General features: G+C 40.7%; 1 protein-coding gene across 1 annotated transcript in view; it reads left to right on the forward strand.

Annotated features, from left to right (window-relative positions):
• LOC141165936 (V-type proton ATPase subunit S1-like) overlaps positions 1 to 12216 on the forward strand; it is a 150807-nt gene extending 138591 nt beyond the window's left edge. The window contains exons 9-10 of the mRNA XM_073652041.1: positions 270 to 513; positions 11343 to 12216. Of these exons, the coding sequence (XP_073508142.1) occupies positions 270 to 513; positions 11343 to 11552 (454 nt within the window). The 3' untranslated portion in view covers positions 11553 to 12216. The remainder of the gene's footprint in view (positions 1 to 269; positions 514 to 11342) is intronic.
• Positions 12217 to 18605: the final 6389 nt, after the last annotated feature.

Consider the following 18605-nt stretch of genomic DNA (forward strand, 5'->3'; position numbering starts at 1 on the left):
CTGCCTTTTTGGACAATTTCTTTTGACAATAGATGACTGAACTGGAAAAAGAACAAGGCTGAGAGAGCTATCAATACTACAAATCCCAATACAGAAATAATACATCAATAGTGATATTTATGCACATTCTAATTTTTGTTCCTAAATCTGTAAGGTGTGAATCGAGTAAGATTTTAGAAATTAATTTTGGTTTACGCCCTCATTGAACATTTATTACATTATTTTTACATTGGTCCTTTAGTAATATATTGTCTTTTTTCCTTTTATAGATTTTATATGAGTAATATGTTTTACCCTGGATCTGCTAGAAACTGGTTCAAATTAGAATCAGTGATGATAATCCCGAATGCAGATATGCTGAGGAATGCTTCATTTAGGACAACATATGCCTCAACCCCTGCAGAGTACTCCTATCGCTGCCAGCAAATAGGGACAAGCTCTATGTATGGGGAAAGCCTAGTTCCTACAAATAATGAGGCAAAAAACTGGCAAATATTCATTTCTGAGTTTCAAGTGAGTATAAACCTAATAATCAAAAGCAACTAAAACACAGCATGACCATATATTCTACCAGCATAGCATAACTTGTTTATTCTTCATAGATACGTGTGACCACGTACCATGCTACATTTACTTTCTTCCTTGTTCAGCATGACAATGCATTTCTAAGTGCATAGTTACTACTATAGCCATTTATTGAATCCTTGCACAGAAACAGGTCCACAAGTGAGAAATGGAAAACTAATCAGTAAATAATCCATACAGAACATGGGACATATTAATAACCATGTTTAAAAAAAGTACACAAAAATTAATACCTTTAAGCCATATGTTTTACAGAACATTTTGAGACTCATACATAAATGGCTATTTTATTTTTACCAACTTTGTAATGCAACCTTTGTCATCACCCACAAATTTTTTATATCGATTAAGGCTATGTGCCCACGTTGCAGAAATGAAGCAGAAAATTTCTGCTTCATTTCTGCAAGTCCTCTCCCTGAAAAACACATGCGGAATTCCGCACGCGTTTATTGCGCGTTTTTCGTGCGTTTATCGCGCGTTTTCCACATGCGGAATTGCCTTGTGTTTTTTAATGCATTGCACAAGGCAATTCCGCTTGCGGAAACGCAAAATTAATGGACATGCTGCGGATTTTTGAACGCAGCATAAACGCTGCGGAAAAATCCGCAGCATGTGCATAGAACTTGCGGAATCCCCTTGGGGACCATGGGGTGCGGATTACCTAGCGTTTAACAAGCGTTTACACCCTCCAATTTTTGAAGTGAATGTGTTTTGCTGCGAATACTTCTTGGACCTGGTTCACACAGCTATATATATATATTGTTTTGGGGTCTGAAGGGGACATTTGCCTAAATACCAGCTGGAACCTCAGAAAGATTTGAATAAGAATAAGTCCATTGCTATACATTTTTGAAGTCATATAATGTTTGACCAGTATATGTTGCAATTGGTTATTGTTTATTAAGGACTGCCTTTATATTTTTTTAGGCGATCCTATCTATTTTCTATGTATTTATTTAGTATCCCTATTGACATAATTATTGTGTGCTCGATACATATTTAGTTCGCCAATTTGGAAATTACTGGTCATTTGTGTGTATGTGTTTGAGTAGGGATATTTAGGGTTAGGTGAGGGACAGCCATCGTGGAGCGGGGGCACCATCTTAACCCTTAGGGTGATATCACTCCGTTGTTAGGTAGGGAGAGCTCCTCTACCAGGGTTATTCAGGGCCAATTTTTGATTGTTATATGACTCTCCCCACCATCCCCTTATTATCTAGTATCTCATCTCAATATATGTAGTTTGTCCTAACTGTACTATTTGGTACACATTTTTAAATGTTAAATTAAAAGTTATTTCTTAATGGGTATTTTTTCTGCTCCTTGGTTTGTTAGTTTATATACCCTTTTTTCCAACGGTTGTTGGGTATTTTTCTGGTATGGCTGATATTAATAGCCCAGGAAAGGTGCCATGAATATTGGCCCCCTCCCAGGCTAGAAACACCAACCGTCAGGCGCCCCAGGCACTTAGCCTCGCTCTTCCCACTGCCCTGTAGCCGTGGCAGTGGGGTAATTTATCCTGGGTGTTTGTGGTTTTTTTTTAACTTTGACTGGGGTTAGTAATGGGGGTGTCTTATGGATGCCTCTCCACTAATAACCTGGGCTCCATGTCAGCTAGCATTATAAGCTGACATCAACCCCAACCCTATTATCCCACTGCCACCGCTACAGGGCAGTGGGAAGAGCGAGGCTAAGTGCGCCATTTTTGGGGCGGCTGACGGTTGGTGTTTATAGCCTGGGAGGGGGCCAATATTCATGGCACCCTTCCTGGGCTATTAATATCAGCCCCCAGCTGTCTGCCTAGCCTTTGCTAGCTATTAAAATAGGGGGGACCCCACGTCATTTTTTGGGTGGGTCCCCCATTTTAATAGCTGGTAAAGGCTAGGTATTCAGCTGGGGGCTGATATTAGTAGCCTGGGAAGCTCCGTGGGTATTACCCCCTTCCCAGGCTTCAAACATCTGCCCGAGCTGTCTGCTTAACCTCCGCTAGAGACTAAAATTACGGGGAACCCTACGCCAATTTTTTTTTTTTTTATAAATCCTTTATTTTAACACTAAATGACAAGTACAGTAACCAACACTGTCACTGTACTTATTATATATGTGACTGACATGTTTCTATCTATCTAATCTATGTGTGATGCTCTATTCTTTCTGTTCTAAATTGTCTGGTACCGGTGTATGCAGCTGATGAATTGCCGGCTTTTTATGTTTCACTGTGAGCACTGTTCCCATCGATTTGGGCAATCATTGTAATGCCACAACCACCATGGCTGTGACATTACAGTGAGTGGCAGACAATCCCTGCATGATTGGTGCTCTAAATAGCGCCAAACATGCAGGACGGGGACCCGAGCTCCCGCCCGAGCATCGTGCAAATACTCGGCGCGCTCCGAGCATCTCGAGTACTGAGATGCTCGGGCGAGTACCGAGCAGTGGCGAGCATGCTAGCTCATCACTAGTATTGCTATGCTCTGAACAGTCCATTCTACCTCGTGCCAGAGATGGACCGAAGGATATAAAACTGGAGACTGTAAAGGCAAGGGAACCAATGAAAACTCACTTGAAATTTCTGGAACCAATTCATGTCTGTGGAATCCTTAGCTTTGTGCATTGTCCTGTTGAACATGTCCTTCTGCCATAGGGTAAACACTTGCCACAATCGGATAATCTGTAGGTAAACACAATTGTCACAATTGTGCTCATCCACAGGTATCAGAGGGCCCAAGGTGTGCCAAGAAAACATGTCCAACACCTGCGGTGGGGAATCTCCGGCCATTTACAAATGATTTCCAGGGGACTGTAGTGCTCAGGCCAGCCTCTAGCCCTTTAATTGCTCCTGACACTGTGTGCACGCACACACAGCATTCACTATTGAATGCTGCTGCACATGTAATAAAAGATTACATCCTGATTCAGGCCATACTTTGTGGGTGGAGTAAGCGCTCCCTTCACTCCAGCGCTCAAGTCACACTGACGACAATAGCAATGGCATCCCCTGCCCCTCCTGTGATGTACATACCGTACAGACCAAAAGTTTGGACACACCTTCTCATTTAAAGATTTTTCTGTATTTTCATGACTATGAAAATTGTACATTCACACTGAAGGCATCAAAACTATGAATTAACACATGTGGAATTATATACTTAACAAAAAAGTGTGAAACAACTGAAAATATGTCTTATATTCTAGGTTCTTCAAAGTAGCCACCTTTTGCTTTGATGACTGCTTTGCACACTCTTGGCATTCTCTTGATGAGCTTCAAGAGGTAGTCACCCGAAATGATCTTCCAACAATCTTGAAGGAGTTCCCAGAGATGCTTAGCACTTGTTGGCCCTTTTGCCTTCACTCTGCTGTCCAGCTCACTCCAAACAATCTTGATTGGATTCAGGTGTGGTGACTGTGGAGGCCAGGTCATCTGGCGTAGCACCCCATCACTCTCCTCCTTGGTCAAATAGCCCTTACACAGCCTGGAGGTGTGTTTGGGGTAATTGTCCTGTTGAAAAATAAATGATGGTCCAACTAAATGCAAACCGGATGGAATAGCATGCCGCTGCAAGATGCTGTGGTAGCCATGCTGGTTCAGTATTCCTTCAATTTTGAATAAATCCCCAACGGTGTCACCAGCAAAGCACCCCCACACCATCACACCTCCTCCTCCATGCTTCACGGTGGGAACCAGGCATGTAGAGTCCATCCGTTCACCTTTTCTGTGTCGCACAAAGACACGGCGGTTGGAACCAAAGATCTCAAATTTGGACTCATCAGACCAAAGCACAGATTTCCACTGGTCTAATGTCCATTCCTTGTGTTCTTTAGCCCAAACAAGTCTCTTCTGCTTGTTGCCTGTCCTTAGCAGTGGTTTCCTAGCTGCTATTTTACCATGAAGGCCTGCTGCACAAAGTCTCCTCTTAACAGTTGTTGAAGAGATGTGTCTGCTGCTAGAACTCTGTGTGGCATTGACCTGGTCTCTAATCTGAGCTGCTGTTAACCTGCGATTTCTGAGGCTGGTGACTCGGATAAACTTATCCTCAGAAGCAGAGGTGACTCTTGGTCTTCCTTATCTGAGGCGGTCCTCATGTGAGCCAGTTTCTTTGTAGCGCTTGATGGTTTTTGCAACTGCACTTGGGGACACTTTCAAAGTTTGCCCAATTTTTCGCACTGACTGACCTTCATTTCTTAAAGTAATGATGGCCACTCGTTTTTCTTTACTTAGCTGCTTTTTTCTTGCCATAATACATATTCTAACAGTCTATTCAGTAGGACTATGAGCTGTGTATCCACCAGACTTCTGCACAACACAACTGATGGTTGCCCCATTTATATGGTAAGAAATCCCACTTATTAAACCTGACAGGGCACACCTGTGAAGTGAAAACCTTTTCCCGTGACTACCTCTTGAAGCTCATCAAGAGATTGCCAAGAGTGTGCAAAGCAGTCATCAAAGCAAAAGGTGGCTACTTTGAAGAACCTAGAATATAAGACATATTTTCAGTTGTTTCACACTTTTTTGTTAAGTATATAATTCCACATGTGTTAATTCATAGTTTTGATGCCTTCAGTGTGAATGTACAATTTTCATAGTCATGAAAATACAGAAAAATCTTTAAATGAGAAGGTGTGTCCAAACTTTTGGTCTATACTATATGCCCCAGCACCTCCTGTGATGTATGTGCCTTGTGATGTATGTGCCCTGTTATCTCCTGCAATGTATTTGCAGGAGCATCTCCTGTGATGTATGTGCTCCGGCGTCTCATGTGATGCATGTGCCCCCAGCACCTCCTGTGATGTATGTGCCCCCAGCATCTCCTGTGATGTATGTTCCCCCAGCATCTCCTGTGATGTATGTGCCCCAGCTTCTCCTTTGATGTATATGCCCCCTACCAACCTATAATGCATATGCCCCAGCATCTTCTGTGATGTTTATGCCCCGGCGTCTCCTGTGATGTATATGCCTCAGTGTCTCCTGCAATGTATATACCTCCAGCCCCCCTATAATATATATTCCCTTGCATCTCCTGTGATTTATATTCCCTGGCATCTCCTGTGATGTATATGCCCCAGCGTCTCCTGCAATGTATGTGCCCCCAGTGTCTCTTGTGATGTGTGTGCCCCCAGCGTTTCCTGTGATTATGTGCCCTGGCATCTGATGTGATGTATGTGCCCCCAGTGTCTCTTGTGATGTATGTGCCCCCAAGTCTCCTGTGATGTATGTGCCTCAGCCCCTCCCATGATGTATGTGCCCTGCCTCACCTGTGATGTATATGCTCCAGTGCCTCCAGTCATGTATATGCCCCCAGCGTCTTCAGTGATGTATATGCCCCAGCATCCCCTGTGATGTACATGCCCCAGCATCTCCTGTGATGTATGTGCCCCTGTGTATCCTATGTGATGTATATGCTGCAGCCTCAGTGTCTCCTATGTGATGTACAGAATGTAGAGAAGTCTTGATGTCTCCTATGCGATGTACAGTGGGGACCAAAAGTTTTGCATTTTTCTTAAAAGTGTGATTACTTTTGTCTGGTTGTTGTGATGCCATTTCCCTGGTGAGGAATTGAAAGTGCATGAAGTTGTCATCATGCAAGACCTTAATTTTAACCAAAATGCTTTTGAATATAGGTATGCTCATTTAATTAAAGAAAACTGACTGCCAAATGTTTGCATATACTATTTATTGATCATAACATAGAGAGTAATTCATTGTTTACAATGCCATAACTTAGTATTTTGTACCATAATCTCTTGCTTTATTTATTGCACTACCCCGATGAGGCATTGAAGCCACTAGGTTATTCAAGTGATCTTGTTCCATTCCATTTGCAAATTTGCAAACAATTTATCTTTATTGTTATGGGTACGGGCTCCAACTCGTCACCCTGACTCATCACAAAGATGCTCTATAGTGTTTAAATCAGGTGATTGGCTTTACCATTGCGACAAGCAAACATTTTTCTTTGCTATCCAATTTTTGACAAAATTGGATGTGTGCTTAGGATCATTGTCTTGCTGGAATTTCCATCCCCTGCCTACATGTGGCAGCATTACATCCTCCAGTATATCCTTGTACATGGTAGCATTCATATTTCCATCAATTCTATGCAGAGGGCCAAAAGCAGATGCAGGAAAGCAGTCCCAAACCATGACATTGCCACCACCATGTTTCACTGTAGGTGTTTTGTACCTTACATCATTACGTTTTCAAATTAGGCAGTATACATAGTGCTTGTCATCACTACCAAACAGATTGAACTTGGATTCATCCGGCCACAACACCTTAGACCAATCTATCTCTTTCCATTGGCTGTGTTCTTTGGCAAACTGAAGTTGGACCTTTCGGTTCTTTGCAGAGATGAAAGGCTTCTTGACTGGAACTTGTGCATTCAACCCTACTGCTCTTAACCGTAGCACCAGTTTGGCGACTCACTTTGACCCCATATTCTTCCTTCATTTTGTGTGAAATCTGTACAGCACTTTTATGGACATCAGATACTGACTTTTTCATAATCATGTGATCAACTCTGGTGGAAGTTTTGTATGGTCGTCCACTTCTAGATTTGTCAGCTGTTCCATAACCTTCTTTTTCTTTCTTTAATATTCATGGCACTTGACTCTGAGAACAGTTGAACAGTTGAATTCTATAGCTACCTCTTTTTGGCTTTTGCCTGACTTCACTCAGAATAATAAGCTTCCTAACATCTGATGATAAATTTGGCTTTGTCTTTGCCATGTTTTAACCTAAAAACACACACACAAAAAAAATAGGCAAAATTCGACTACCCATGACAAAATATGCAAAACATTTGGCCCAGCAAATGTTGAAAACTAACACATAAAGTGAAAATACAATGTCAAACACAATTTTCATCCTTATAGCTGACAACCATTTGCTTCCGGTTTACTAAAATCACCAGGAAATGGCATCACAACAACCAGACAAAAGTAATCACACTTTTAAAAAGCATGCAAAACTTTTGGTTGCTACTGTATATAATGCAGGCCCCCCACTGCTTGAGTTCTATAAATGTAATGTGAGCAGTGATTTCCCCCTGTGAGGAGACCTGCAGTGTAATATACATCTGTGTTCAGAACTTACTGGTGTGAGTTATTTTCAAAATTCAATTCTAAGGCTATGTGCACACGATGCAGAAATGAAGCAGAAAATTTCTGCATCATTTCTGCATCTCCCTGGCAGAAAAAACTCATGCAGATTGTGCATGCATTTTTCCTGCGGAATACATGCGGATTCACATGCGTTTCCACATGCGTTTCCGCATGTGGATTGACAAGCGCTTTCCAGGTGATTTTAGCATCACTTGGAAAGTGCTTGACAACTAGGTCACACTATATAAATCCATGCTAGTGTGACCCGAGAGAGTGGTAAAATTAAAAAATAAATGTATACTTTACCCTCCGATGGCCCGCGCTGTCTTGTTTCGCTCGGTCCCGACTGCCGGCAACTTTGAATTGAAAGACCTGCCGACGTCAGCGTCACGTGACCCGTCACATGACTCTGACGTCAGGGCAGGTCCTTCAACTCACTGCAAAGTGCCGGGAACCAAGCAGGAGCGCTGCGCGGGCCGACAGAAGGTAAGTATATATTTATTTTTTATTTTATTCTTTTTTACAGCTTTTTTAATGGTACCTGGGTGTGGATGAGACTCTCCTCTCCTCTACACCCGGGTACCATCTGCACATTAGAACGCTTGGATTACGCATCTACATATACAGTGATGCGTAATCCATGCGGTCTAATGCAAGTCAATGGCGGCAAAAACGCCGCGTTTCCGCAAAATTAATGGACATGCTGCGGATTTTTGAGCGCAGCATAAACGCTGCGGAAAAATCCGCAGCATGGGAATATTCTTTTAATTTCTGTGTAACAAAAAGTTCTGAAACTAGCCACTATGTTGCAAGAAAATGAATCAAGCTGTGTTTCACCATATTGTCACTGGGTAGATGTATAGTGTTGTATTTTTTTAAAAGCAAGTTGGTTCAACAGGTTTTGTGGAGCTACTATAAAACCGAACTCTTTGCAAGTCTACAAGTGATGCAAAAAAAAAACTCATATAAACTGATGCTAACTAAAAGTATATGTACTTTCTCAAAAGATTTGTTTATTATTTTTTTTATTTTTTTCTGGACTGAACAAAAAAGCTTTCAAATAACAATATTATTAGACTTGAAATATTTCAGCTTTGACAATTGCAGTCACAATAAGGCTATTTTCACATTAGGCATTTTTTCTGCATTTTTTTAGCCGTTTTTCCCCCTTTTTTTTATGCGTTTTTGAATGCAAATTTTCAGCTGTGTTTAATAGTACCAGCTAAGTGTTTGAGATTTCAGAAATCTCATGCACACAGCTTGTTTTTTTTTATCTCAGTATTTTGTGCTTTGCATGTTTTTTTGCACAATAGAGCATGTCACTTGTTTCAGCATTTTTTCAGCGTTTTTCAAGCATTTTTAATCCATTGAAAGCAATGGATAGTGCAAAAAACGCTGCAAAAACACTGCAAAAAATTCAGGTATCAGGTTTTGCTGTGTTTTTAGTGAAAGAGGCAAGTATAGAAGTTTGTGAAACCCCTTTATTCTTGTGATTTTCCCAAGTTTAACATCTTGTCTTGGTCACCAGAGATGGCAGTTAGGATTAGTACATTTTAATTAAATTAATGACAAAGTAAACCTTGGCTGACCAAGGTGTGAGATTGAGCAATACCTGTGGCCCACCAAGGTGTGAAATTCAACAATGCCTGAGCAACTCAATGGCAGACAAAAGTGTGAAAGTAAACAGTGTCCTACAAACTCAATGCTCTCTCAGTGTCTTAGGTAAAACTATTCCTGAACAATTCACCTCCCGTCACTATTATATTTGTAATTCTGGTTAATATGGTTTCATATATGTCTTGCATTGGTGACCTGTGTTCATGGTTCTGTGGTGGAAGCAAAGCTGAACTTTGCGATCCTGAAAAACGCACCAAAAATTCAGCAAAAAACGCACCAATAATACCCCGTGTTTTCCTGCTTACTGCTGCTCAATTATCAGCTTTGCTGTATATACTGGGATAGAGTCAGCAACATTGTCGCATAAGCTTGCTATTACTACACCTGGATCCAGGGCTGCCACAAGGAATTTCGGGACCCCATACTGATAAAATTTTGGGGCCCCCTTGAGACTCCACCCAGGCTCCACCCCAACTCCACAGCCAGAAACCTACCCTCACAGGGCCAGAAACCCCTCTCACAGGGCCAGAAAACCCACTCACACCAAAATGAGATATAAAACACCAGGAAAGAATTGTAGAACATAAAGAAAAGCTCCACTTCTATAAGTAGTGTTAATAAATAAGTGGAAAAAATCAATGTATGCTATTTTACAGTGTAGCACATTCTGTTGTAAGGGATTTGCTCATTGAATAAAAAAAAAACATTACACTGCAGACTGAGTTCATTGACTGCTTGACTTCAAAACAAACTGCAGAGCTCCATTCAGGAAACTGAGAGAGAACATTATGACTTCTCAGAGCTCAAACAAGGAATACAGTTCAGGAATACTGTGATATTTTTCAAATTGAATTCTAAATTTACTGCAACATATGGCCACAATTCACTAATGATATATAGTATTAATGTGAAAATTAAAGTTGCCATTCAAAATAACAATGTAACATTAAAGCAGTATTCTCAAGTTTGAAAATTATGGGATTGGGGATAACTTCTCGATCGCTGGGGCTCCGACCCATACCTAGAACCGGAGCTCTTCTGAGTAGAGGTGGCGGTTGATCATGGGCACTGTTGCTCCAATCATTCTATTAGGAATGCCAAAGATCAGCTGAGCACAGCGCTTAGCTATCACCGGTGGTCGCATTAAAAAAGAATGTCGCAGCAGTGCGCATAATTGACATCCACTACATTTAGCCAGGGCTCTTCAGAGTCCTAGTTCTCAGGATTGGTGGGGACACCAGGGGTCGGTTCCCATAGTAATCGAGAGGTTAGCTTATATAGTTCTCATAACTTTTAAACTTCACAATACCCTATTAAGTGTACAGATTAGCCCCCTCACAGGACCAGAAACCCCCCAGCAGCCTCCTCCAGTCCTCATACACTGCCTGTTGCTGCCACTGTGGCCTCCTCCTTGACACACACTGACACACACTCTGCCTACCTCCCGCTGCTACTGCCACTGCCAAAGTCTGCCTGCCTGTCCCGGGCGGTCCCAATCCACGTGTGGCACGCATGCTGCTCTGCTCCGAAATGAAAGTGAGCACGCAGCGTGTAACGTCACCGGTGTCCGGACCATGATGCACCTGGCAGCGGTTTAGAGGTATAGCGCTCATTTCCGGCTGCCAGGTGCATTATGCTCTGAACTGTTGCCCCTGACTCCCTGAGGCCTGGTGAGTAGGAGTTCACCGGGACCTGTACAGTAGTAAGGGCAGTAATGCCCTGATGGCTGCCCTGCATGGATCTGTATATAATGCTATGGTCACACTATTGGTATTTGGTCAGTATTTTCCATCAGTATTTGTAAACCAAAACAAGGTGTGGAACAATCAGAGTAAAAGTATAATAGAAACACGTGCACCAATTCTGCATTTTTAACCCACTCCTGGTTTTAGCTCCCAAATACTGATGTGAAATACTGACCAAATACTGATAGTGTGACCGTAGCCTAAGGCTGATTTCCTAATTAAAAGAATTTCACTTTGTATAATCTACAAATATCTTCCAGCATAAAAATTTACTGCATATTTCTCTTGCAGATTCAAGGATTCAACGTCAAAAACAGCCAATTCTCTTATGCAAGTGACTGCACATCTTTCTTCACTCCAGCAATCTGGATGGGACTTGTGTCCTCTATTATCCTTTTGTGGATTTTGTCTTATGGAATTTACATGATTATGCAGTTAACAACAAATGATAAATTCGATGATCCTAAGAGCCAACAGCTGTCTGTTCCTCAAGGAGAATAGAAAAAAAGACTTGAAGATTAAGAGATACTTCAAGTTCACACACCCTATAACTTAGTAGACTACTGTGTCTGTACTTGCTCAAATACTGGTTGGTGACTGGTTCATTTAGCATTAGGTGATTACCCTTTTTATTACATTGATGGTTGACCGTACAATACAAGCAGTTGTTACCATCCACCTTTCATGTCTCCCCTATTTCCTCATACATTGTAAGCTTGCGAGCAGGACCCTCTCTCCTCCTGGTATCTGTTGATTTATGTGATTATTGTTATTCTGTAATGTCTTTTATTGTCTGTAGAAGTCCCCTCTACAATGTAAAGTGCTGCGGAATATGTTGGCGCTGTAGAAATAAAAAATGATTATTATTATTATGTTCCTCCAATAGTGCTTGAAACTCTATACTTCTATACTTTAAGGGAGTGAGACCTTCCCTGCATAGAGGGGCAGGAGAAAACCCTTAAAAAAATCCAACAAGCTAAGAACAGAATACTTGTTTTGTCTCTATTGTGTTAAGTTAAAATACAAGTTTTGGGACAATATATAATATTTCATATGCAACATTGTTTACTATTTATCATCCTAATTAAGAAAATCAATCTGTCTAATGAGTTTGCTATCTTAATTGCATTTACAATTTTATGCATTAAAGATAATTTATGCCGTTTTCTTGTACTCTTTTCATGACCTCTTAGATAATACAGTTAATTTAAAGCACAATAGATAATTCAACAATGTTGCATAACTGTTTGCTAAATGGTGCCAACATTCAGTCATGTATAGGAAAAAAAAGTAATGTGTCACTTGAACTTTATGCTGTTACTTTATAAAAATAATATGCTGTTATTTTCTATTTTTCCAATCTGTATTACAAATGGAAAACATTAATAACAATGAAAACACGACTAAGAGAAAAGTATCAAAAGACTGAGTGCCGCTTCCAAAACAGAAAACTGGTGTGTACTGGTGCTTACTAAGAGTAGCCATCTCCATATATAACTAACAAATAAAGTAGCACTCTGCAGCGCTATAGTATGCAAACATGAAATATATGAAATTTGAATAGTAATACTGCTCTAGAAAATAATAAAGAATAACTGAGAATACTGAGTGCATAAACTGGCAAATTCATGTGTACCCGGCAGCCACGGTTAGGGAGGGGGTGAGGGTGGAGATGAGATCTCAATCTGCTCATGCGCTGCCTCTGGTCGCCATTTTCCCAAAGTCCACTGCAGTGAAAATGATGTGAAGTGCAGGAACTCCACCGTCATTTTGTGAAAACCCAGAGCCTGCAGCAGCCTTGCACTGCCGAACACCTCCTCAAACCAGCTCGGGGCCCGCAGCATTGCCCCACTCCGGCCGCCGCCAGCTTCCTGCAGCAGGTTCCCTACTTCCTGGGAACCCATTGCAGCGGAGCCACCCCTTCCTCGGTAAGCTACATTTGGATTATAAGACGCACTCCCATTTCACCCCCAATTTTGGGGGAAAAAGTGCGTCTTATAATCCGAAAAATGCGGTACATTTAAATTTTACATTTCATTAGCATCAATTTGTAAACCAGAGAGACTTATTCGCCATGCAATGCTCCTCTGGGAAATTTAATATACAAATTGCCTCTTCAGAGAAAAAGAGGACGTGAGCTCTCTAGCGCCACCTATTGGAAGCAGCAATCATACAAGTCACAATTAACCCTTTAACGAGTCGTGCAATATGACAGGATAAAAGCTAAATCAGAATCTCAATTTGCAGGCTGTTGGTCCTCGTCAGTGCAAAGTAACGTAACGTTTCTCCTTAGACCTAGGTCCAGAGCCTCTCATCTAGCCAAATCAGTTCTCATACTTTGCACTGACGAGGGCCAACAGCCCGAAACCCTGTGTCTGCAAATTGAGATTCTGATTTGGCTTTTATCCTAAGTCATATTGCACGACTCGTTAAAGGGTTGATTGTGACTTGTAGGATTGCTGTTTACAATAGGTGGCGCTATAGAGTTCAAGTCCTCTTTTTCTCTGAAGAGACAATTTGCGTATTAAACCAAAGAGAAAAACCTGTATGATTTGAATGGCTACCCTTAGTTACTGGTGGCCATGCTAGCAACTAAGGAGCCAGGTGAGAAAGCATTGGGGTTTTATGTGAAATTAAGTCCAATGTACCTTTCTTTCTCTGTTTTTTGTGTTGTTCCAAAACACACAAAGGAAATAAACATGTGTATAAAAAATGTGTAATTGCATTCATTTTCTGGGAGAAATAATTCATTTTCTGCAACAATTTCAAGGGTGCCAACACTTCGGGTCATGACTGTAGATGTTTTCTTGAGATCACGGCTATAAGACTGATAGAACTAATTTTCACTCCATCACAAATAAAGATAAATAAAATAAAATATACAGTACTGTGGAAAAATTTTAGGCTGGTGTGGAAAAAATTCTAAAAAAGAATAATGTTTTCAAAAAATAGAAGTGTTAATACATTCCTCAACATTGAATTTGCAATACCAAGAAGGAAAAGTCATGGAGTTCTAGAAATCACAGAATTGATAGATATGCTAACCCCTTTACCACCCAAGCCTGTTTTCACCTTCATGACTAGGCCAAATGTTGCAATTCTGACCACTGTCACTCTATGAGGTAATAACTCTGGAACTCTTCAATGGATTCCAGTAATTCTAAGATTGTATTCTCATGACATATTGTACATCGTGATAGTGGTAAAATTTGCTTGATGTGACTTACGTTTATTTGTGAAAATATAGGAAATTTGGCGAAAAATTTATAAATTTCACAATTTTCAAAATTTACATTTTTATGCCCTTAAATCAGATAGTTATACCACACAAATTTGTTAATAAATAACATTTACCTCATGTCTACTTTACATCTGCATAATATTTGAAACATAATTTTTTTCAACAAAAAATAATTACATTTTTATCACCAAAATTTTGTTTTAGCCACAAATTTTACATTTTTACAAAGGGAAATGAGTAAAAATGTCACCAAAATGTGTTCCACAATTTCTGTTGAACGTGGAAATACCCCATATGTGTCTGTATAGTACTGCTTAGCCACACGGTGAGATTCGGGAGGGACGGAGCGCTATTTGCCTCCTGGAGCGTAGATTTTCCTAGAATAGTTTGCAAACTCCATATACAGAGCCCATAAGTGCTAGAATAGCAGAATCCCTCCCTCAAGTGACCCGATTTTGGAAATTATACTCCTTTGGGATTTTATTTACAAGTGTGATGATTTGACTCCATAGGTGTTTTCCAAAAACAAGCAGCAGTGGATGTTGCTGAGTGAAAATTTTGAAATCTGCTACTGTAGTGCCCAGTACATTAGGCCCAGCTCCAACTTCTGGAGACACACACCCGGAAATTAGGCAGGCTCTCATCGCTACAGAAATGCCAAACATGTGGACGCTAAATGCGGTTTAGGTACACCGTGGGGCTCAGAAGGGAGAGGGGCATTTGGATTTGGGAGTGCAGAATTTGCTGAATTTCTTTTAGGGGGCAAGGCGCCATTTTGCTTTTCCAGAGCCTTTGTGCTACCAGTAATGTGGAAGCCCCCTAGATTTCTATTAACAGATGGTGAACCTAAGTGGGGACTTGATTTTTTGTGGATTGATTTGAAGCTGTTGTTGGGAACATTTTACATAACATTTTGGATCACATTTATCCTGCGCTCTACACTGAGCACTTACTTTGCAGTTTCCATCTAAATCTCCAAATTATGTGATTCATATGAAACCCCTGAGGGATCCATTCACTATAATGAAGCAGCAGAGTTACTCTGAACTCTGTCTGGTCAATTCAGCAGTGTCCTTCTTTTCAGAAGTGCACAAAACTGTGGTTGATCGAAGCTTTTACGCACACATAAAAATACGGACACCACCGGATCATAGTCCAGACAGATTCCACAGTGCGTCCATCTGCATCATGATAGGAAATCTTCCTCTAGGGCTTCCGTCAGAATACTTCAGAGATTTAAACAGAAACCTGGAAGTAAGCGCTCAGTGTAGAGTGCAGGATAAATGTAAGCTGAGCCTTACTGCAATCTTTAGGAGGCAGAATGAAAAAATCAAAAGCAGGTGAAGAATTGGTTTTATTTATTTTTTTACACCGTTCCTACTGCAGTATAAGTGATTATACAACTTTATTCTTTGGGTTGGTGAGATTACAGCGATACCACATTTAGATCTTTTTTATGTTTGGCTGCTATCTCACAATAAAAAATGCTTTTTAATGCGTTTTTGCATCCCCATATTTTGAGAGATGTCAGAAAAATATTAAGAAAATATTAACAATTTCCCCCAGACCCCTCTTCATCCCCCCTTCCCTATAGTATTTGTCAAAGGAGAAGAGCTGACACTTTGGCCAGTGGCATCTATGCAAATTGACACACAAAGAGATGTCTCAAATGCTAGCAGTAAGGGTGCTACCAACCGAATTAAAATGCGAGGGCAGTTTCCACTGACGCACGCATGCGATAATTTTCATCTGGGTGAGGAGGAAAGCTTGTTTAGGCTTCAAACACACTGCCAATATTCCCAGAGCTTCAAACAGACATCTTTAGTCGGGCCGGTGCCGATACCGAATATGGTATATCTCAAGTTCCATACTTCCGATAATAACGGGACCTATATTTTTAGTGGCAGGGTCAGCAAAGGAACAATATGCTTATTATTCATTGCTGTGAGCCCCTTTGGGGAGCTGTGGCGCCAAAGTACCAGAATAACGTATCACAGCTATGACATGTGTATTCTCTATGGAAAGGTAAATTCATAATAAAAAATATGGTATCATTTTCGGGTTTCTGCAATCAACCAGTGAGGGCTTATCGAAAAAGTTAGAGTTTTTAATAAAAACACGAAGGGTGGAGCCCAGCCTACATGATGTCAGCATAAGGGGCATGTGGGCAGGTCCCCTCTTCGGCATAAAAGATCCAACTGAAGATTGATCCATATTCATTGCCGGGGGAGTATAGAGACTATAAGCAAAGGATCAAGTTCTATAACGTTCAATTCAAATTGGGGAGCCCCTCCTCCAGCTATACTGAGTCATCTCTACGAACTTTATAGTAAGATTCTTCTTTAATCCTTATTATTTTGTGTAACTGCATATGTACTGTATTGTATCCTTTTGTAAAATCTTTGTATTTTTTTCCTAAACACTGCCTCCCTTTTGGATTAAATATAAAATTAAATGTAATAGTTCTGTTCCTTTTGTCCTGTAATTGTTCCCTCCCCCGAAGCCATATACGGTACCAGAAAGCAGCCGGTGGTGGCAGCGAATAATCAGAATTGAGCTATCGTGAAGTCGATAGTAACCATACGGGGGCGTATACACATATTCCATGCATTGGAATCCAGAGGTGTGACGTTATACGCTTTCTGCTCGCTTGCCGATAGCTACATAGTGAGCAATCGGGATCGTGTGCTCGCGAATCCCTGCTCAATCCTGTGAAATCCTGACAAATTGACGCCAGTGGTGGGATATTGTGTGATCTCCCTGGTGTCGTCACTGTGAATCCCTGACAAAAATTATAATTTTGTTAGAGCTTTTTTTTTGCAGGACGAGTTGTCGTTTATATTGGTACCATTTTCGGGCACATAACGTTTTTTATTTGCTTTCTATGTTGATTTTTGGGAGGCAGAATGAACAAAAACCAGCAATTCATAATTTTTTTTTTTAATGCCGTTTTACGTGTCGTAATGTGATAAGGCAGCTTTATTCTCCGAACCAGGACTGTTACAGCGATACCACATTTATATAATTTTTTTTATGTTTTAGCACTTTTACACAATAAAAACTATTTTATAGAAAATAATTGTTTTTGCATCACTTTATTCTGAGAGCTATAACTTTTTTTTTCCACTGATGGAGCTATTTAGCGGCTTGTTTTTTGCAGGACAAGTTGATATTTTCAGCAATACCATTTTTATTTACATTTGTCTATTTTATTGCGTTTTATGTTACTTTTTGCTTTGTGATATGATGAAAAAGTATATTTTTTTGCCTCGTTTTTTATTATTTTTTTAAATTGTTCATTGAAGGGGTTAACTGGTGTAACAGCTTTATGGGGCAGGTTGTTCTGTACGAGGCGATACCGATTTTTACATAAAAATACAAATTAATGAGTGAAATATATATATATTTTATTATTTTGTGATTTTTAAAAAAATATTTTTACAATTTTTTTTAAACTTTTTTTAACTTTATTATTTAGTCCCCTTATGGGTCTACTTTCTGTAGCCTGATCGCTGTTATAAAGCATTGGAATGCACTAGCATTGCAGTGCTTTATAACTGTCAGTTCTGCACTCACATGCAAGCTTGTTAGACCATGTTTTGAGCATGGTCTAACAAGCATGGTAGCTTGATGTACCGGGGGTCCTCACTCATGACGACCTTGGGTCACCATGGCAAAAATCGGACCCTTGCGTTGACGTTGCGGAGGCGCCAATTGGAGGGTAGAGGGAGTCACCTCCCTCTCTGACCTTCTAAATGCTGCAATCGATATCGATCTCAGCATTTATGGGGTTAAACAGCCAGAAGTGGTGCGGCCACTGCTCCTGGCAGTGAGATCCGTGTGTGAGCTATGATGTTATCTGAACACCCGGCAGCAATCGCGCATGCACAGCTCCTGTGCATGCAAAATCTCCATGACGTACCCAGTACGTCATAGGTAGGGAAGTCATTCCCTTCCATGACGTACTGGTTACGTCAAAGGTCAGGAAAGGGTTAATGGCATGCAAATGATAAAAAATGGAAACAAAATATTTAAAACATTTACATTTTTCTGACTATCAAGTATGAGCTCCAAGTGCAGAAATACACACAATTATATGCTTTGGCATGCTATCATGCTATCAGTGAGATGATTAATGATTGTCTGAGTAAAGCTCTACCACGCGGAATACACTTGGGCAAATAGTCATGATTCGCTGCTGGCAGCTCCATTTGTAATTGCCAACCAATGTCGTCCCATGTGTGCTCAATGGGAGACAAGTCTGGAGACTCTGCCGGCCTTGGTAGCACATTTAGGCCATGCTAGCTGCTCAC

This window comes from Phyllobates terribilis, unplaced genomic scaffold (genome assembly GCF_046119375.1).
Source record: "Phyllobates terribilis strain yellow unplaced genomic scaffold, ASM4611937v1 Scaffold_11__3_contigs__length_659146591, whole genome shotgun sequence".
In the NCBI taxonomy this organism is placed as follows: domain Eukaryota; kingdom Metazoa; phylum Chordata; class Amphibia; order Anura; family Dendrobatidae; genus Phyllobates; species Phyllobates terribilis.